This window comes from Cavia porcellus, unplaced genomic scaffold (assembly GCF_034190915.1).
Source record: "Cavia porcellus strain 051 isolate PalLab524CR breed Dunkin Hartley unplaced genomic scaffold, mCavPor4.1 scaffold_2, whole genome shotgun sequence".
In the NCBI taxonomy this organism is placed as follows: domain Eukaryota; kingdom Metazoa; phylum Chordata; class Mammalia; order Rodentia; family Caviidae; genus Cavia; species Cavia porcellus.
The window spans coordinates 118,259,286-118,275,621 of NW_026947485.1; the positions used below are offsets into that span (position 1 = coordinate 118,259,286).

A 16,336-nucleotide genomic window follows, 5' to 3' on the forward strand; every position below is an offset into this window, starting at 1 on the left:
AAAATATTCATATTGTTTGTTTGGTTGGTTGAGACAGGGTCTCTCTATGTAATTCAGGGTGGCCCTGAACTCACAGTGATCCTCTTGCCTCGGCATACCAAGTGCTGGGATTACAGGTGTTGCTTGGCTTAAATATTCATATGTTGAATATTAATTTTATGGTGTAAATTTTTATGTTGAGAAATCTATGAGCTGAATATGACTTAGATTCAGATAAAAGTATTTTAAACAAGTCTCTGGGGTAAAAACATTTAAGAACTGTAAGATGTATTCCGTTGAGGAGTAAATGTTTAACAGCTATCCATATGGGGACGTAACCTTGATCTTGCTTCACACCACTCACAAATAATTCATGATGTATCTGAAGGCCTGAACATGAAAGTTAGAACTGTAAAGCATTTAGAAAAAAAGAAGAGGCTTTCCTGAATTGGTAGTAGGCTAAAGTTTTCTATAACCTGGAAGGTGCTAACCAGATAAGAAAAATATTGGTGAATGAACTTTACCACAAATTTAAAGTTTTTCTCAGAAGACACCAGCGATACATATCTGATAAATTTCTCATATTTAGAACATGTGAAGAACACATGGACGCTTAAGAAAGAAAAAAAAACCTAATGAAAAGTCAGGAAAGACTTGAACAGATGCTTCATCTAGGAAGACGTGGAAATGGATAAAAGAACGTGTGAGGCAGCAGCACTGTTCGCCCGGGCAGGGCAGCAGACACCCGAAGTGAGCAGCGCGCGGGCGCCGCCGGCGGAGAGGCTGCTGCTGAAAGGACCAACACCACTTCGGGGTGGGGAGGCAAAGCACCCAGTCCCGGGACCTCTGTTCCCTGGGTGCGCCCTACCGTCAGGAGAAAGGAGCTCTTGTGTTCACATTAACAGCTTTGAACAAGGATGTTCTTAGCAGCTGTGGTCTTCCCTGAACACTGAAGCGACTGAATTCCATCCACAAGAAAAGCGCTAAGGGATGGTGGAATCCCACAGTGAGCTCTCTGCACAGAGGCGAAGGTGTCTGCGCTGCTGACTGCTTCGGGAGGGTGGAGACACGCCCTGGATCCTGTCCTCTGAGTACTTGTTTTGATGAGTGCATAGGCAAAAGAAAAACATGGGGTTGTACACTGGACTGTGTAAGTTATACTCTCAGTTTTCAGTAATGCTTTAAAGGCCTTGGTGCATCAAACTGCAGACACAGAAGAGCCTACTTTACCACTGTGGAAAGAGTTAAAAGTATCGTTGCTCCCTGTTAAAACCAAAGAGCATGAGCTGGGTGTGGTGACTCAACACCTGTAATTTTAGCACTTGGGAGGCTGAGGCTGGAGGATGACCATGAGTTTGAGGCCAGCCTGGGCTACACTACAGAGCAACACCGTGTCTCAAAAATCCAAAGTAAATAAATAATAGCTGGCCAGATGGACAGCACCCTTCTCTTCTCTCTCCTCCCTAAAAAAAGGAAATGCATCACAGAACCCTGCCGTTGCTGTGCAGCCCCAGCGGTTGCACAGGCAGACAGCCTTTGGAAAGTGTGCAGAGGAAGTTAGTAAATGTAGGGTAAAGCACCACCTCAGGGGACTCCATAGGCTCCAAATGCTTCCCCGAGATTGGCATGGAGCCCAGCCCTGGAGGAGACTTGACTGCTGGACAGCTCAGAGCTTTTCAGAACCGAGAACCTTTGGAGCTGGAGCCACACTGCTGCTCAGCAGCCTGAGGCGCACTGCTTGTGCAGTGGGGAAGTATTAAAGTGACTGGGAACAGCGCCCTGGCTTCCTGTTTGTTGGGACTGGGGTGGTGCTTCTGCAGGTTGTTTGGTCTTTCTCCCTATAGTGTCCTGGCCCATCAGTCCCCTGGTTCTTTAAGATGCAGCCTCCCGAGGATGCTTAGAGCCCATACACTTGACCTACTGTGAGAAAAGCAGTCGACCACGATGACATGGAGCTAAAGATGCACTTCTGTAGGACACGGGAGGACGATGAGTGAGTGGCTAGATGATGGCCAGGCCTGGGGCTGGCGGATTCAGGGGTGGGAGCTCGGGGTCCAGCGTCCTGTGGCCCATACCTGTCACCTTCCCTGCTGCCCCTCCCCTGGTGATGCCCACACGCTGTGACCCAGGCAGCGGTCCCCCTGGGAGGTCCCACGCCAGGTACCAGGCCAACTCCTCTTTCAGAAGTGGCCACTGAGATCTGAAGTGCTGCGCTGCACATCTGCAGGCTGCTGGGACAGAATGACACACGGGATCCAGGCAGGGCCCACTGAGCTGTACCCCCTCGGAGGCTGGGATTCCTGAATGGGGAAGGGACCTGCGGATGGAGGTGAGCCAGGGGCCAGCACTGCACCCTCTTCTCCCCTAACCTGCACACCCATCTCTGGGTAAGAGAAGAAGAGGTCCTCGGGCTGTGCTGATAAGAGAAGAGTTCTTAGCCATTGCTCCTAGAGTCAGGAAAGTGATTGCATTGGCTGGGGAAGCTGTGTGGAACCTTGAGAGCCGGAACCTGAAGGCTGAAGGCCGCAGTGAGGGCAGTAGTGAGGCTCAGGAGATAGAGAGAGGTTACAGAGGAAGAAAGAACAGGTCACACAGGGAGCGGGGGACAGGGAGTTTAGTACTTTTAGCTCAGGAAGGAAAGAAAGGGATAGAAGCAGGGAAGGGAGGGGAGGAGGAGAGAAGGAAGAAGATAGGTACCCAACACCCACAGCTCAGAGCAGGGGAACTTCCCTTGGCCTGAGTTGTCGTCCAGAGTGGGCTGTTCCATGGCCGAGGGGAAGGGTCTGGTGGAGGACAGTGGCTCTCCTCATGGCACACAGGAAGCAGAAGGTTAATGGAGGGGCCAGGGCAGGCCCTGGACCCTGGCTCTCCACACTAAGACAACATCAGGCTGTTATCATCCTGTCGCTTTCCACCAGTGCTAAGCCCGTGGGGCAGTAGGGATGTCCAGGTGTAAACTGCAGCCTGCCAGTGCATCAGGAGACCCATGACTGTGGGAGACAGCGCTCTCCTGTCATGGGAGGGGACAGGGGACAGGGAGCCTAGGACAGGCAGAGGAGGCCCACGCCAGCAGGGCAGGCCAACTCGGGATGCTGTCCAGATGTTCCGAGTGGTCCTGGGGGAAGGGGCTTTCACCATGGTCCAGGAGCCCCATGAGGGCTGGGGAGCTGGGTGTACAGGTGGAAGGCGTTCCCTTGGGCGAGGGCCTGTGTCTAGGACCAGTTCTCCAGGAGGAGGCTGTCTTTCCAGGGTCCTAGGCCCCAGGCGGCAAAGCATCAGAAAATGCAGAGATTTTAAAACTGCCTAGTGATTCTCTCCACACCGACTGGTTTGTTCTCTTTTAAGCAAACTGCATGGGAGTCAGAGCAGTCAGAGCATTTCATCAGAGTGAAGGCGGCTGCACAACCTGAGGTTTCCAAGAGTTCTGGTCCTCAATGCCCGGTCGGTGTGTCCCCGACAAGGACAGCACTGTATAGGTGTTGGCAGCTTCTCAGCATCCCTGGGGCAGGCGATGCCAACCCTGTCCCCTACCTGGGGTGGCCACAAAGGGACCCCTGCCTGGAGCCAGCTGTAGCTGTGCTTTTGGAAGTCCTCATCCAGAGTAACTGAGAATGGTACCAGACCTTTAGGTAAAACTCCTATTCTACATGAAGTTAAAGTGTAACTTGAAATATATTCCACAGGCACACACCTGCGTCTCGCGTCGGGCACTTACGTAGATTCCCTAAGGATGGCTGCGTCCAGCTGCAGCTTCTGACCCCTAAAATATTCTTAGGGTCTCCAGCAGGTTCAAATGCTTTCCAAGTTTTAATTCACCTAAAATTTATTTCCCATGTTGGGATGAAGATCATTTGCTAGTTCTTCAAAGAAATGTGTGGCACAACTGTTCTTGAAATAGTGCTGAAGTATTGTTAGAGCTTGGGATAATAAAATCCAGCAATGATCAGTGTGATATTTTAAAGCTTTATTGATACCATTTTGTTTACAAACTAAAGCTATTTATATATTCTTCCAAACTGTGTCTTTACAACCTAAAGTCCAGCACTTTTTAAAAATGTATTTATTTTTTTTTTTTTGGCTTTTTTGAGGCAGGGTCTCACTGTGTAGCCCAGGCTGGCCTTTTACTCACAGCAATCGTCCTGCCTCAACTTCCCAAGTGCTGGGATTACAGGCATGCACCACCACGCCCAGCTATCAGCACTTTTCTAAGTAGAAGCATTGAGCCATTTACAGGCATCTAGTACAATTTTAAATTCTGGATAAAATAAAATTGTAGTGTAATTAATATTTGCTTCAAAACACAAAATGGAAATCTCCAAATACTTTTAACAAATAAAAGCCACAAGTAATTAATTACTCTGTACACTGCAACTTGTTTATATCAAATCACCAAGAAAAGCATCATGCCAAGTGTTAGGATTTTCTCTACTTACAAAAGGCAAAGAAATCAATCTGTAAATAACAATCATTAGATTGGGACACTCAGCTTTTGTATAGTTTGATTATTCTTTGTTTTAGCACTGATAGATTAAAACGAGGATTACTGGCATAAACAGCATACTTTGAAGTCACGGGTAACAATCACTTTTCAAGTGTTTTACAATAGAAGTTGTTAGAAGTTATTCATAAATCCTAAAATACTGGATGACTGGAATGTCACACTCAGGTGTTACCCTTATTGTATGAGTTCTAATACCTACCAGAAATGATATAATATAGACCAAATATTTGCTCTATTTTGTGATTTTCTACTGTCTTTTGTAACTAGCTAACCTAAACTAATCTAATAATCAGGTTGTTTTACTGAAGCAAGCATTTAGTTTCTCTTTGTGATAAACCCCAAACTTTTTTTGTTTGGGCGCTTTGCTTTCTTTCTTTTTTATTTGTTGTTTCTTTTTGGAAGACAAGAATAAGCAAATTGGAATGCCTTTTAAATTTTGTATTGTTACTAGAAACCTATAATAAGCTTCCAGTTACAATAATAGGAATTAAAAGATACAGAGGAAGAATAACTCCAAAAAATAACCACCTTAGCAGGGATGTTTAAAAAATAAAGCAAAGCAAACAACGTGGCTCAGTGTGGATGACAGTAGCTTGCCACTCTGCCCAGCTGAGGGCTTCACTTTAGGTTTCACCTGCTGCAGTTAATATTTGGAAAGAATAAATTATCTCCAACACAGTTGACCTTTCTTTGCTGAGTTTTGTTTAAATGAAAAACTTGGACCACATGAAGGCTGATAATATTGGTGGTTTTCTAAAAATAGCTTTCGTTTGGTTTGAGAGAATTCTCTTAGCAGAAACAGTATTATTTGTATATTCACAATGCCTGATACCAAACACATCCAGCCTTGGCCTACTGTTCACGAGGGACTCACCAGCGCTGTGACTAACGGGACACACCTGTGAGCCTCCTTCCTGGGCGCCCTGGCCCTCTGCTGTGCCCTCCCACCCTCTCAGAAGTTCACTAATTGCCTAATCTGCTCGGTTTGCAAGGACTGTCTCCTTAGCAGCATTTTCTTGCTTCTGAATTCCTTAGGGAAGAGAGGAGCGGTTGGCACCAGCACCTTTTGACCACAAGCCAGAAGGCTGCAGAGCCGGGGACTGGTGCCGTCACAGCCAGGAGGGTGGGGACTCGCCTGGAGGGGTGGCAGGAACCCTGGCCGGGTCTGCAGGAGGCTGTGCTCCAGAGGGAAGGTGCCAGACCCTCGCCTCTCCAGAGCCCCATGGCCCCGCCGGCCCAGGGGACCTGGTGGGGCGCTGTCTGGTGCATCCTTGGGCCCTGACAGCAGTGATGGAGACAGGGAGAGGACCTTCTTCTTCCCGGGAAGAGCTTTGCTGTCTTCCAAGGCCGAAAGCTGGGAGTCGGAGCTGTAGTGATTGGCCCCTGAGTTTCGCTTCTGCACGATGCTCCCCAGGGTGGATGAGTCGGCCAGGGGGCTAGGGTCTGCGTCCTGGGCCTCAGGGCTCTTTGGGCACCCCTGGGGAGGGCTGTCATCAAAGGATGCCTTCCTGCAGTCAGCCTGCTCCCAGGCATGGAGCAGCTGGGCCGTGTCCTTCACATCCAGGCTCTGGTGCCTGCTCATGAAGCGCCTGGAGAGGACCGGGGCCCGGCCACAGGGCTCCTCCTCTACGGCCGCCTCCAGCAGCTCCTCCTGCAGCGAGGCCACTCTGGGCTGGTGCTTCAGGGATGGAGGGCTCCTGCCCCAGGCTGCAGCCAGAGCCAGGTTGGGGCCACCAGGGGCCAGAGTTGGCTTCCCCACAGGGGAGCCCGGGTCCCAGGCATCCTCGGGGCTCCCTGGGGGCTCCTGATCTCTGGAGCCCAAAGCCATTCCTTCTGTCCCCGAAGCCTGGGCCAGCGAGGCAGAGGCCGCCGCGCTGACGTCTATTTCCGAGGGTGAGGTGCAGGCAGGCCGGGGCGGTGTGTTCAGGTACTGCCTGGCCCTGTGCCGCCCGGATGGGGACTTGGCCGTCGTGATGATGATGACCTCTTTGCCGCGGGCCTGGCAGGCACTCAGGAGGACTTGGAGGGTGTCCCTGTCCTCGGCATGGATGGCATGCACCAGGGCAGAGCATCCCTCATGGTCCTGCAGGCTGGGGTCCGCCCCGCTGTCCAGCAGCAGGGCAGCCACGGCGGGCCCCGCGCGCCCCAGGCAGGCATGCATGAGAGCCGTCCTGCCCAACTTGTCCTGGATGTTGGGGTCGGCCTTGTTCTCCAGCAGGTACCGCACCATGCGGGCCTTGCTGGCACCCTGGCTGTCCGGGTGCCAGCTCCTGCAGGCCACCATCAGGGGCGTCTCCCCACGCTCATTGCTCTCGTTGATGTAGGCACCGCCCTCCAGTAGCAGCCGCGTGAGCCGCAGCCGGCCCTGGTGCACAGCCTTGGTCAGGGAGTGGCCCTCAGCGGGCGCCTCAGCCACATCATCCATGGTCCAGGCTCAGGCAGCGGCTCCAGTGCTGGGGACAGGGACAGCGTGGTCAGTAGGATCAGCAGGGGCACCAGCCCTGCTCGCGGTCATCCTATGGCTTACAGCTCTGAAACAGGCACAAAGGACAGGGGTGGGACCTCAGGATTCAGAGCATGGCAGCAAACTGCAGAACAGTGGAAATCACAGACTGAGAATGACCTTTAGGGTATCACAAACTCCAGTGGATTTTCAAAATCTGCCTTCATAAGATTTTTTTTTTTTTGAGACAGGATCTCACCATGCAGCTCAGGCTGGCCTTGAACTCACTTTGTAACCCAGGCTGGTCTTGAACTCGAAAGGATCCTTCCGCCTCAGCCTCCTGAGAGCTAGAGTTACAGGCATACACCACTACACCCAGCTAGAGTTTTAAAAAATTTTTCATTTACATATATATATTTTTTGACTATTTACATATATATATATATATATATATTTTTTTTTTTTTCCTCTCTATGCAATCCAGGCTGGCCTTGAAGTTGTTTTGCACTTGATCTGAGCTAAGAGGATGAGAAGTGATTTGAACTCACAGTACAGCTCAGGTTGGCCTCTCACTCATGGCAGTCTTCCTGCCTCAGCCTTTGAGTGTCAGGATTACAGACATGTGCCACCATGCCTGGCTTTACTTTTTTTATTTTTAGTAGCACATGTGTGCAGCATGCAGTGATTCCATTCCTCGTGGGGAGGGGAGCTGGCACATGGACATTGGAGATCTCAGTCCCTTTTATGTCCCCGTCCTTTGCAGTCTTCCCCTCAAAATCCTTGTGTAAACCCCACAGAGTACTTTGCTAAATTTCACATGAAACAACAATCCACTTCCTTTGTACTATTTATAAATATTTTATAAGTGAGTAATATTTTAGATCTATATATATTTTGAGAGTTGCCAGGAGTGGAACTCAGGACCTAAGAACTGCCTAAGAACTTTCCTGTGAAATCACTGGACTCTGCTCTTTGGCTGGCCAATTTAAGGGCCGGTTCCAGCCTCACACTGACGCACTCTGTGGTCCCCTCAAGGTTAAGTGAGTGCGTGGTCCCCCACAGCCCGGCGCTCAGGCTGAGGCAGGCTGAGCCCCAGTGCCAACGCCCACACAGCTGCTCCCAGAGAAACGGAAGGTGCCGCCCAGGATTCGGGAGAATTTTAATATTCAATGTCGAGATTATAAAGATTCACATTTCATTTATTTAAATAGTTGAGTCTCAAAGGCTCCCTGTGGGTCATTTCCTTTGGGGTGATCATTACACCTGCATTGAGGGCTGAGGGACATTTTGTCTTCTCACAGTCTTGTGGAAAAATCAAGTAGGCGTCAGAAAATGTTTAAATCTAATTTCGTTGGTAAGGATTTTTGTTTTTGTTTTTTAGAAACTGCAACACATAAATTACTTTTAAAATGAAGACCGTGAGACTAGATTTCTACCTGAAAAGAAAGTGATCACCCTTTATTAAGAGCTAATTGCCTCCTAAGGCGAGGGGAGGGAAGGGGAGCAGAGCAGGAAGAAGGTGAAGACCCACGCACGGTCGCCTGGGACCAGAGGGCACACGGGTGGCACAGGATGCCAGGACCGGCTGAGGCCAGCACAGCAAAGCAGCAGGCTCAGAAAGGGTGGCAGGGGCAGTTGGGCAGAAGACCCAGGGCAGGGAGAGCAGGGACACTGGGCTGCCCCTGGATCACCACAGCAGAGCAGGCTCTGCACCATCTGACCAGGCCCAGGGCAGGGTCACTGTGGACGGCTGGAGCCATGACATGGTGGCAGAACCTGTGCTTCTCTTGTGCACCTTCTGGAGAAATTTAGGTATTTTTAACAAACTCACAAAGCTGGTGGGCAAAGGTGCAGGCCAACAGCACCACCTGGAAGATGGCAAGCAGGTGCGCAGGAAGGCAGGGACCATGCCCTCTACAGAGGCCGAGGCCAGGAGGGTGCTCAAAGTGGAGAAGAAGGAGGGGCAGGTGGAGAGCTGAGGGAAGCAGGTGGTGACCCAGGTTCCAGCTACCCCGGCCCAAGAGCAGAAAGCTTGCCACGGACACAGCAAGAGCCGGCCGTCAGCTAGGGCCCCTTCCCAGAGCACAGCCAGGACTTTGTGCTCTGAAGCCGAGGGTCCGCGGGTCCCAGACCGGAGACAGTGAGTGCATGCTTGAGAGCAGGAGAGGAGAGCAACAAACCTGTGACTGCTGACCCTGCCGTGAGTCACACCACATGCCACAACCCAGGTCACCACAGCTCCTAACAGGAGTCACTTGTGTCCTCCGAAGATGTGCCCCCCACAGGGCACATCTCAGGCATCTGCCACCCCATGTATCCACAACCTGGTGGGCCCACAGCAGGGCTTGGGCCAACATCAGCTTTGCAGCTGAAAGCAAAAAACGAAACAGAGCTTCTCACACTGGAGACAGAGACCAGAACACAGGAAAAAGAGACGGGAGAGGCAGGTACTCGGTGGGAAAATGGAGAAGGCCATCATCCGTGACACTTCAAGAGTAAGAAGACGCTTTAACGAGGCTGTGAGGTCTCATGCACAAGAAATAGAGAACACAGAAAGGTAACCATGTGTTACACATCCGAAAAGCTCACCCGAGGGAGAGGTGACCATGCTGATGTAGCCGCTCACACTGCCCAGCAGCACAATGGAGTTACCAGGGGCCCAGGGACCCCAGCATCCACACCAGCAAAGGTCCAGCAGGGAGAACAGCGTGGTCCGGGGAGGAGTGACCACGAGTGGAACGACAGAGGACATCCTGGCCTGGGAAAGCAGGCACCCACACGGTGCAGACTGAACCTCGACACCCGCTGCCCACATCCAGGACAAACGATGGAGTCCACGGTCAGGGCCGCAGGACAGAGGGCAAGAGGCGTGGTGAGGACTGTGGGTCGGCACACCTCACCCCGCCCCTGGTTGCCGATTCTCTGTTTTCTACCCGCCACTCGTGCTCCATCCTCTCTCCCAAGTGGCTTCAGTGGCACTGCCATGGCCACCTTGCTGGCCTGCATCTGTTCAAAATGCACCATTCTGCGAGGCCACTGTGACTCTGGAGAGCCAGAAGGCGCGGCAGCGCCCCAGTCCCAGGCTGAGGTAGGCGATGAGGACAGCGTCACCTGCTGAGCTGCCTTTCCTTGGACGGCCTTGGCAGCCACAGTCACTGTGTTTTTGATCACACCTGATACAATGCTAGGAGGGGGCTCCAGAGCTCCTACAGAGGGTCGAGAGGTCGGGGGGCTGTGAGTGTGGAAGCGAGGGAAGATCTTAAGGGGATTCACGGCACTGTCTTTCACTGTAATAGTGAACTAAATGTCCCTGTGTGTGTCCACTGCACTTCACAGTGCCAACACTTCCCTTCCTCCACCTGGTTGTGAGGTGACACACGCCCGTTAACCCCAGAGCCCTGGAGTCTGAGGCAGGAGGATCGCTGCAAGGGTGAGGCCAGCCTGAACTGCATGGCAAGACCTTGTCTCATCAGGCAGAGGCCTACGCGCTCTCCTTCTGTGTAATTTAGCTTCCTCGATGCCACCCATACCCACACTTTAGCCTGGAGTTGCCTGTGCATTCCTGAAAGATGGAATTCCACAAAACAGACTTCTTCCTGTCCAGTCTGTGTCCCATGTGACACTAGGCAGAGCACAAGCACTCAGCAAACCTGCGCGTGAACAGAAGCTCAAGCCCGCGGACTCCTGCACCCCGACTTGCAGGTCCACGCTGAAAGCAGAGCATCTTCAAGGAGCCCGCGTGAGCCCACAAACCCGGTAATGTTCTTCAGGGGCAAAGGCATCTGGGGAGCAAAGTAACCCGGAGCCACACCAAACATGGAAACCACTGCGCCATGACCCCAAAACACCCCCCAAAACACCACCACGGGAGCGCTCACGAAACAGCACAAGCGCTGAGCAAACACAGCGCCAGAGAGGGACTCCACACAGGAAGGAGACCCAAGGCCCAGAGTAAGGGTTATGCTGTCTGGTGCTTTCTACTATTCATGTAACTTGTGTTTTGTTTTATCTTTTTGGGCTTTGCTTTTTGGCTACTGGAGATTGAGCCCAGGGCCTTTGCACTTTGATATATCTCCAGCCCTCTTTGGATTTATCTTTTATTTTGCGACAGGGTCTTACAAAGTCACCAAATAGCCTAGACTGGGCCTGAACTTGGGATCCCCTGCCTCCACCTCCCAGAATGCCAGGATTCCAGGCTTGGGAAGACTTTAGCTTCTTAGCCATCTTCATGAAAGGACTCTCTGCCACCAGCCTCAGCACCTCTGTCACCAGCAGCTCCTCCGGGGGCTGTGCCCCTGAGGGGCAGGCACCTTTCCCGGGAGGCCAAGGAGTGGCCAGCAAAATGCAGCTCCAGAGGCCGTGCTTCTTCATGACAACGCCCTTTTCTTAAGAGACAGGGTCTCACTGTGTGGTCCAGGCTGGCCTTGAGCTCTGGAACTCAAGAGATCCTCTTGCCTCAGCCTTCCGAGGCTAAGGCTACCGGCAGCCACCCCTTGCCTGGCTCGCGAAGCTGCCGGCTGTGCTCGCATCTCGGCATTTAGCGGGTGGTTTGGGCACTGCTCGAACATCAGATTTCCCGCAAAAAGGTCACCAGCTGCCATCCTGTGCACTCGCACCACAGGGTTGGTTCCCAGCTTCTTGTCATCGGCTTCCTGGATTAACCCTTCAGCCACCCTGGGCAGCTCTTTGCTCTGCCTTGTGTGTTGATTGTACTCCACAGTGCAGAAGGGTGAGCCGCCTTCCTTCATTTTCAAAGCCAAATATGCTCTAGGTGAAAGCCACTGGTGTCTGGAATACTCTTCCCTACCCTCTCATTTTTTTTTTTTTTAAACTTTGCTTTGTAGCCCAGGCTGACCTCAAACTCAGAGATCCTCCTGCCTCAGCCTCCTTGTCCTGGGGTTACAGGCGGTGTGCACCACTGCTGGGTCCTGGCATCACTGTCTCCCCTCTACTCCTCTGCTGTAACCCTGGGCTCAGCCACTCTCTGGTCAGGCCCACTGCCCACACAGACAGCAGCTCCCCTGGGCAGAGCTCAGGGTCAGGTGGAGCCAGGCTCCCACCCCATCTCACTGTGTGCCCGGTCCCGGCTCAGAGTCCTCACCAAGGCATGAGAGTCTCTCGCAGTCCCTCCGAGTGGCTGTGGAAAGGACCCGGTGATGCTACACGACCTTCCTGTGGTCCTCCCCGCCCTTCCTCCAGAAGCATTCATCTCAGGATTAAGCCTTTTCTTTTAGCAAATCGAGTCTGGCTGGATGTGGTGCCACACACCTGAAATCCCAGGACTCAGAGGCTGAGGCAGGAGGGTCACCTGGATTTCAAGGTCAGCTTGGGCTCCCTAGTGAGATCCTGTCTCAAAAAAAAAAAAAAAAAAAAAAAAAAAAAGACCAAAAAAGAAAAACAGTGTCTCTAACGCACAGCCTGTTAAATAACAGCCAAAACGTTGCGCGTGGTGTTCAGACTTTGGTGCTTGGTGAGCACAAATGGGCTCCAGGAAATGAAAGCCAGGAAGAGCACCGCCTTTTCACGCATTTCCTCATAATCTCCAGGTACCATCATTGCTGCATGGTGGCACTGCCTATTATGAGGTGAGAGCATCTTCCCACCCCTTGCACGCCTGTCACCCCGGCTACCGAGTGGCTGAGGCAGGAGCAGCACAAGTTTGAGGGCAGCCTAGGGCAACTTAGTGAGACCCTATCTCAGAATTTAAAAGTGTTGAGAGTGCACCCCGAGCCCCCTGTGTTCAGACTGCAGGACCAGGAAGGTGGGGAAAGCTAGGCGTGGAGAGGGGCCTGGAATCCCAGTACGCCGGGAGGCTAAGGCAGGAGGATTGCAGGTTTAAGCCAAGCCTAGGCAAGCAATTTAGCAGTTTAGCAAGACTCTGTCTCAAGGAAAGGTGGGGGATTCTGGATGGAGCTCAGTGGGCCCAAGCGCCAGTACCACAAATAACAATAAAAACCTCTTGATGAATGATGGGTCCCAAACCCTCACACACTCACCCCCTGACCCCTCAGAGGGAAGCAGAAAGTGCCTGGTAGTCACCTCTCGCTCTACCCCGATGGGCTCTGTTGGCCCCTAAGGAAGGAAATCAAAGCTGTGCAGGGTCACATAACTGCCGTGGGGGTCAGCAATTTGAATTCCCTGTAGAGAAACCCCTACCGCGTGTGCTAAGTTTGTCACGCCTCAGCCAGTCAGAGCTTATAAAAGCGCTCTCTGCAGGGCAGAGCCAGCAGTGTTTGTGGGGCTGAGGCCCCACAGTAGGAGGCTCCAGGCAGCCCCCTCCCCCCCAGTCCACCTGGCCACTCCTGGAGGGACAGCCAGAGGCACAGAGGGACCACACAAACCACAGTGAAGCCACAGGCCACGACTCCCCTCAGAGGCCACCCCATGTGAAAACACAGATCCCACAGTCCTCGCCACTTCTGCAGCAGCTGCGGAGTCCTCTCTCTTGTGTCTTTACCAGGTATGATAAAAAAAACATGGTGAATGCTGCCACAGAGGGCTGTCCAACAGAAAGGCAGCTCCTAAAACAGGACGCTGTGTCCTGGTTCACTTTATTCACTGGATCCAGAACCTTGCAACTTCTGTCTCCTTCCCAAAGTCAAACTGACCAGGAAAGGGAAAGATCCTGAGTAGAACCCAGATGTCAAGGCAGCTCAGGAAAAGGACTCCAGAGCTGCTGCAGAGAGTGGCAAAGATGACAGGATGGGTGCGTTTGAAGCAGGGGGAGGATTTTGAGGGGATATATGGCAACGTGTCTCTTCCTGTAGTAGACTGTGTGTGTGTGGGTCCTGGGAATGGAACTCAGAGCCTCACACTTACCAGGCAGGTGCTGCACCACTGAACTATATCCCCCACCCCGCGGTAGATTTTAAAATGTAAAAATTCACCATATTTCCCACCACATTTCTGCATCCTCCGTCCTAGCAGCCCCTGCCCTGGGGAGCAGCTTAGGTGGAAGGGATCTGTCTGCGACACCTGGCCCAAGTGGCTCCCACCGGTGGAGTTGGCCAAGGTTCCTGAAAGCCATCCTGCAGCTGTTTCTAACCCTCCCTCCTGGGTGAAGCAGTCACCCTCTCCTGCCTGCCCTCTCCTGCCATGCGGCTCCATACTGCCAGCCAGGGAGCTGTCTGGGTGCAGGGTGCCAGACCAGAGGTGCAGCTGCTCAGAGGCTTGGGGACCCTGCATGCTCTGGGCCCGCCTTACCCACCTGTGGGCCCTGTGCTCAGCCTCTTCCTCCAGGTGGTGTGGACAGTCTCCCCCCGACAGTGGGTGGCTCTGAGGATGCAGCTTCTGAGCAGTTCCCTGTCTGCGGAGCTCACCACACCAGTCACCAAGCACAGGAACCCGAGCTGAGGCTTTGGGCCAGGGGTTCTCGCCCTTGCACTGGCACCAGGGTCACAGGGCCTGGCTGGGGACATGGCTCAGTGGCAGGGGCTTCCCTGGCCTGCATAGGGCCCAAAGGTTCCCATACAGCACCGCTGCCGATAGCCAGCAGCAGGTCACCCTGTCACACTGGGGACCACGCGGGGACCCTGCTTCTCCAGTCCCGGGCTCCTGCTTGCTGCCCGCCCTGGTCCCATGGAGCTGTGGGCTACCTCACTACCTGCGTGGACCAAGGGCAGAGATGCTGCCACAGCCAGGGAAGGGCAGGGCCGCGGGGCTAAAGGAGGCTTCCACCCGAGGCAGCCAGGCCAGGACGGGTCTCCCCTGTGGCAAGCACCGGCCAAGGCAGGGGCAGAACCCCAGCTGTCCTAGAAGAGCGACCACCCCGCGGTCTGCCGAGAAGCAGCCGGGCGATTCTTGTGCACTCAGGGGCACTCTCCCCAGCCCTGCCAGCTGCTCTGGCGCTCCCGGGGTCCCAGCGCGCAGGAGAGGGGAGCCGGCACCGACCTGCGCCTCCTTGGCCGGGCAGTCCAGGGCTCCGGGCGGTAAGGCTGTTGCTGGCGTGCAGTGGTCGCTGCCTCGGCCTCGTTCTTCCCAAGCACGCCAGCCTGAGGTGCTGCAGAGAAGGGCAGAGGAAGGTGACGTGCAGGGATGGGACGGCTGGTGATGAAGGGCAGGGAAGGTGATAATGACAGGTGACCGGCGCAGTGGCACGGGCGAGGGGGGGCTGCGCCTCTTGGGAGGCCGAGGCGGGAAGGTCTCCACTGGGGTCCCGAGGACTCGGCATCCTCCGTCCCCTCCACCACCCGGGCTGTCACCGCGCCGCTGCTTCTCCCGCGGTGGCCGCGAGCGGCCTGATCACCCTGGCCTGCGCCCCGCCGGCAGAGGACAGCGAGGGACAGAAGAGGAAGGGACCGCGGCGCCCCGCACCCTCCTGCCCCCGAGCCCTGTCCTCGATGCGGCGAGACCCCAGCGACACCGGTGCGGATCTCGGGGAGCACCGCAGGCGGCGCAGCCTGGGAGCCCCGTGGCCCTGGGACCTACCAGTCCCCACCTCCCGTTCCAGGGCCCCCGCCCCCCGCAGAGCCTGCATAGCCTCACCTGGACCAGCACCGCGCCTGGCTGGACCAGAGCTGGGGCTGCAGCTACTCTGGGGACTGGAGGGGGCCCGAGCTCCACCCACGCCACTGGCCACGCCCTCGGCCACGCCCCCGCGCCGGAGAGGCCCCACCTGTGCCGTTCTGTGGGTCCGCGCGCGTGTGCCTTGCGTGCGCGTGTGTGGGGGCGTGTATGCGGCAGGCTCACGCATATGTGTGTGCAGGACTGTGCTTGTGGGTGTGTGTATGTGTGCATTGTGTACAGGTGCATATATGCATGCATGGGTGTGTATGCGTGTGTGCATCTATAAATGCTTGCACATGTGTATGTGTGAATGTATGTGCTATGCATGTGTGTATGCGTGGATGTGTATGTGTGTGTGCCTGCCTAGCTCACATGGCCCTCCTGGTCATAGGCCCCCATGCATGGCCCCTTCCCATCCCTGGGGCCCTTATGCTCAGCCCCAGCTGGGGTGGGTGGAGCAGCTGTCCTGGCTGTGTTCCCCCAGGTTCACAGGTTCTTCTGCTGTGGCTGTGAGGAAAGCCCCGTGTGGCACCAACAGAACCCACCAAACGCTCCCTATGCTACCCACTGTGTGGTGGAAAAGCAAGAGGAACAGGGGCTTATGCTCTGCTCATACTGGTATCTCAGGGAGGGTCCAATGGAGACAAAATCACTTTCTCCCTTATTAGTGACCTGGGGAGTAAGCCAGGGCCTTTGACTGAGCAATGTCTCCAGCCCTCTTCATCTATTTTGAAATAGGGTCTCACTGCATTGCTAAGTTGCCCAGGCTGAACTTGAACTTGTGGTTCTCCTGCTTGGCCTCCCAGGCTGCTGGGATCACAAGTGTGCGCCACACTCGTGGCCTCTTTTCTAGCTTCCAGCAGCGATTTGCACCCCTCCAAGGCGGCTACCCCTCCACCTGAGATCTT

The 16,336-nt window shown here is 54.0% G+C and overlaps 1 protein-coding gene across 13 annotated transcripts; it reads right to left on the bottom strand.

Moving 5' to 3' along the window:
• Nucleotides 1-3,928: 3,928 nt before the first annotated feature.
• Ankrd34b (ankyrin repeat domain 34B) lies at nt 3,929-15,561 on the bottom strand. Of its 13 annotated transcripts, none has more exons than XM_063245274.1 (5): nt 15,408-15,561; nt 14,814-14,922; nt 14,131-14,331; nt 10,574-10,705; nt 3,929-6,933 (listed from the first exon to the last, which is right to left on the bottom strand). In XM_063245274.1, exon 5 carries the CDS (start codon nt 6,903-6,905, stop codon nt 5,433-5,435), a length of 1,473 nt encoding a protein of 490 aa, XP_063101344.1. In that variant the 5' UTR covers nt 6,906-6,933; nt 10,574-10,705; nt 14,131-14,331; nt 14,814-14,922; nt 15,408-15,561; the 3' UTR covers nt 3,929-5,432. The 13 variants fall into 13 exon arrangements, with proteins under 13 accessions (XP_063101344.1, XP_063101340.1, XP_063101343.1 ...); XM_063245270.1 differs by having other exon boundaries at nt 3,929-7,011; XM_063245273.1 differs by lacking the exon at nt 10,574-10,705 and adding an exon at nt 12,192-12,269.
• Between the last annotated feature and the right edge of the window lie 775 nt (nt 15,562-16,336).

Coding starts and splice junctions, on each gene's coding strand:
- Ankrd34b (XM_005008031.4), bottom strand. CDS start 6,905: ATGGATGATGTGGCTGAGGCGCCCGCTGAGGGCCACTCCCTGACCAAG.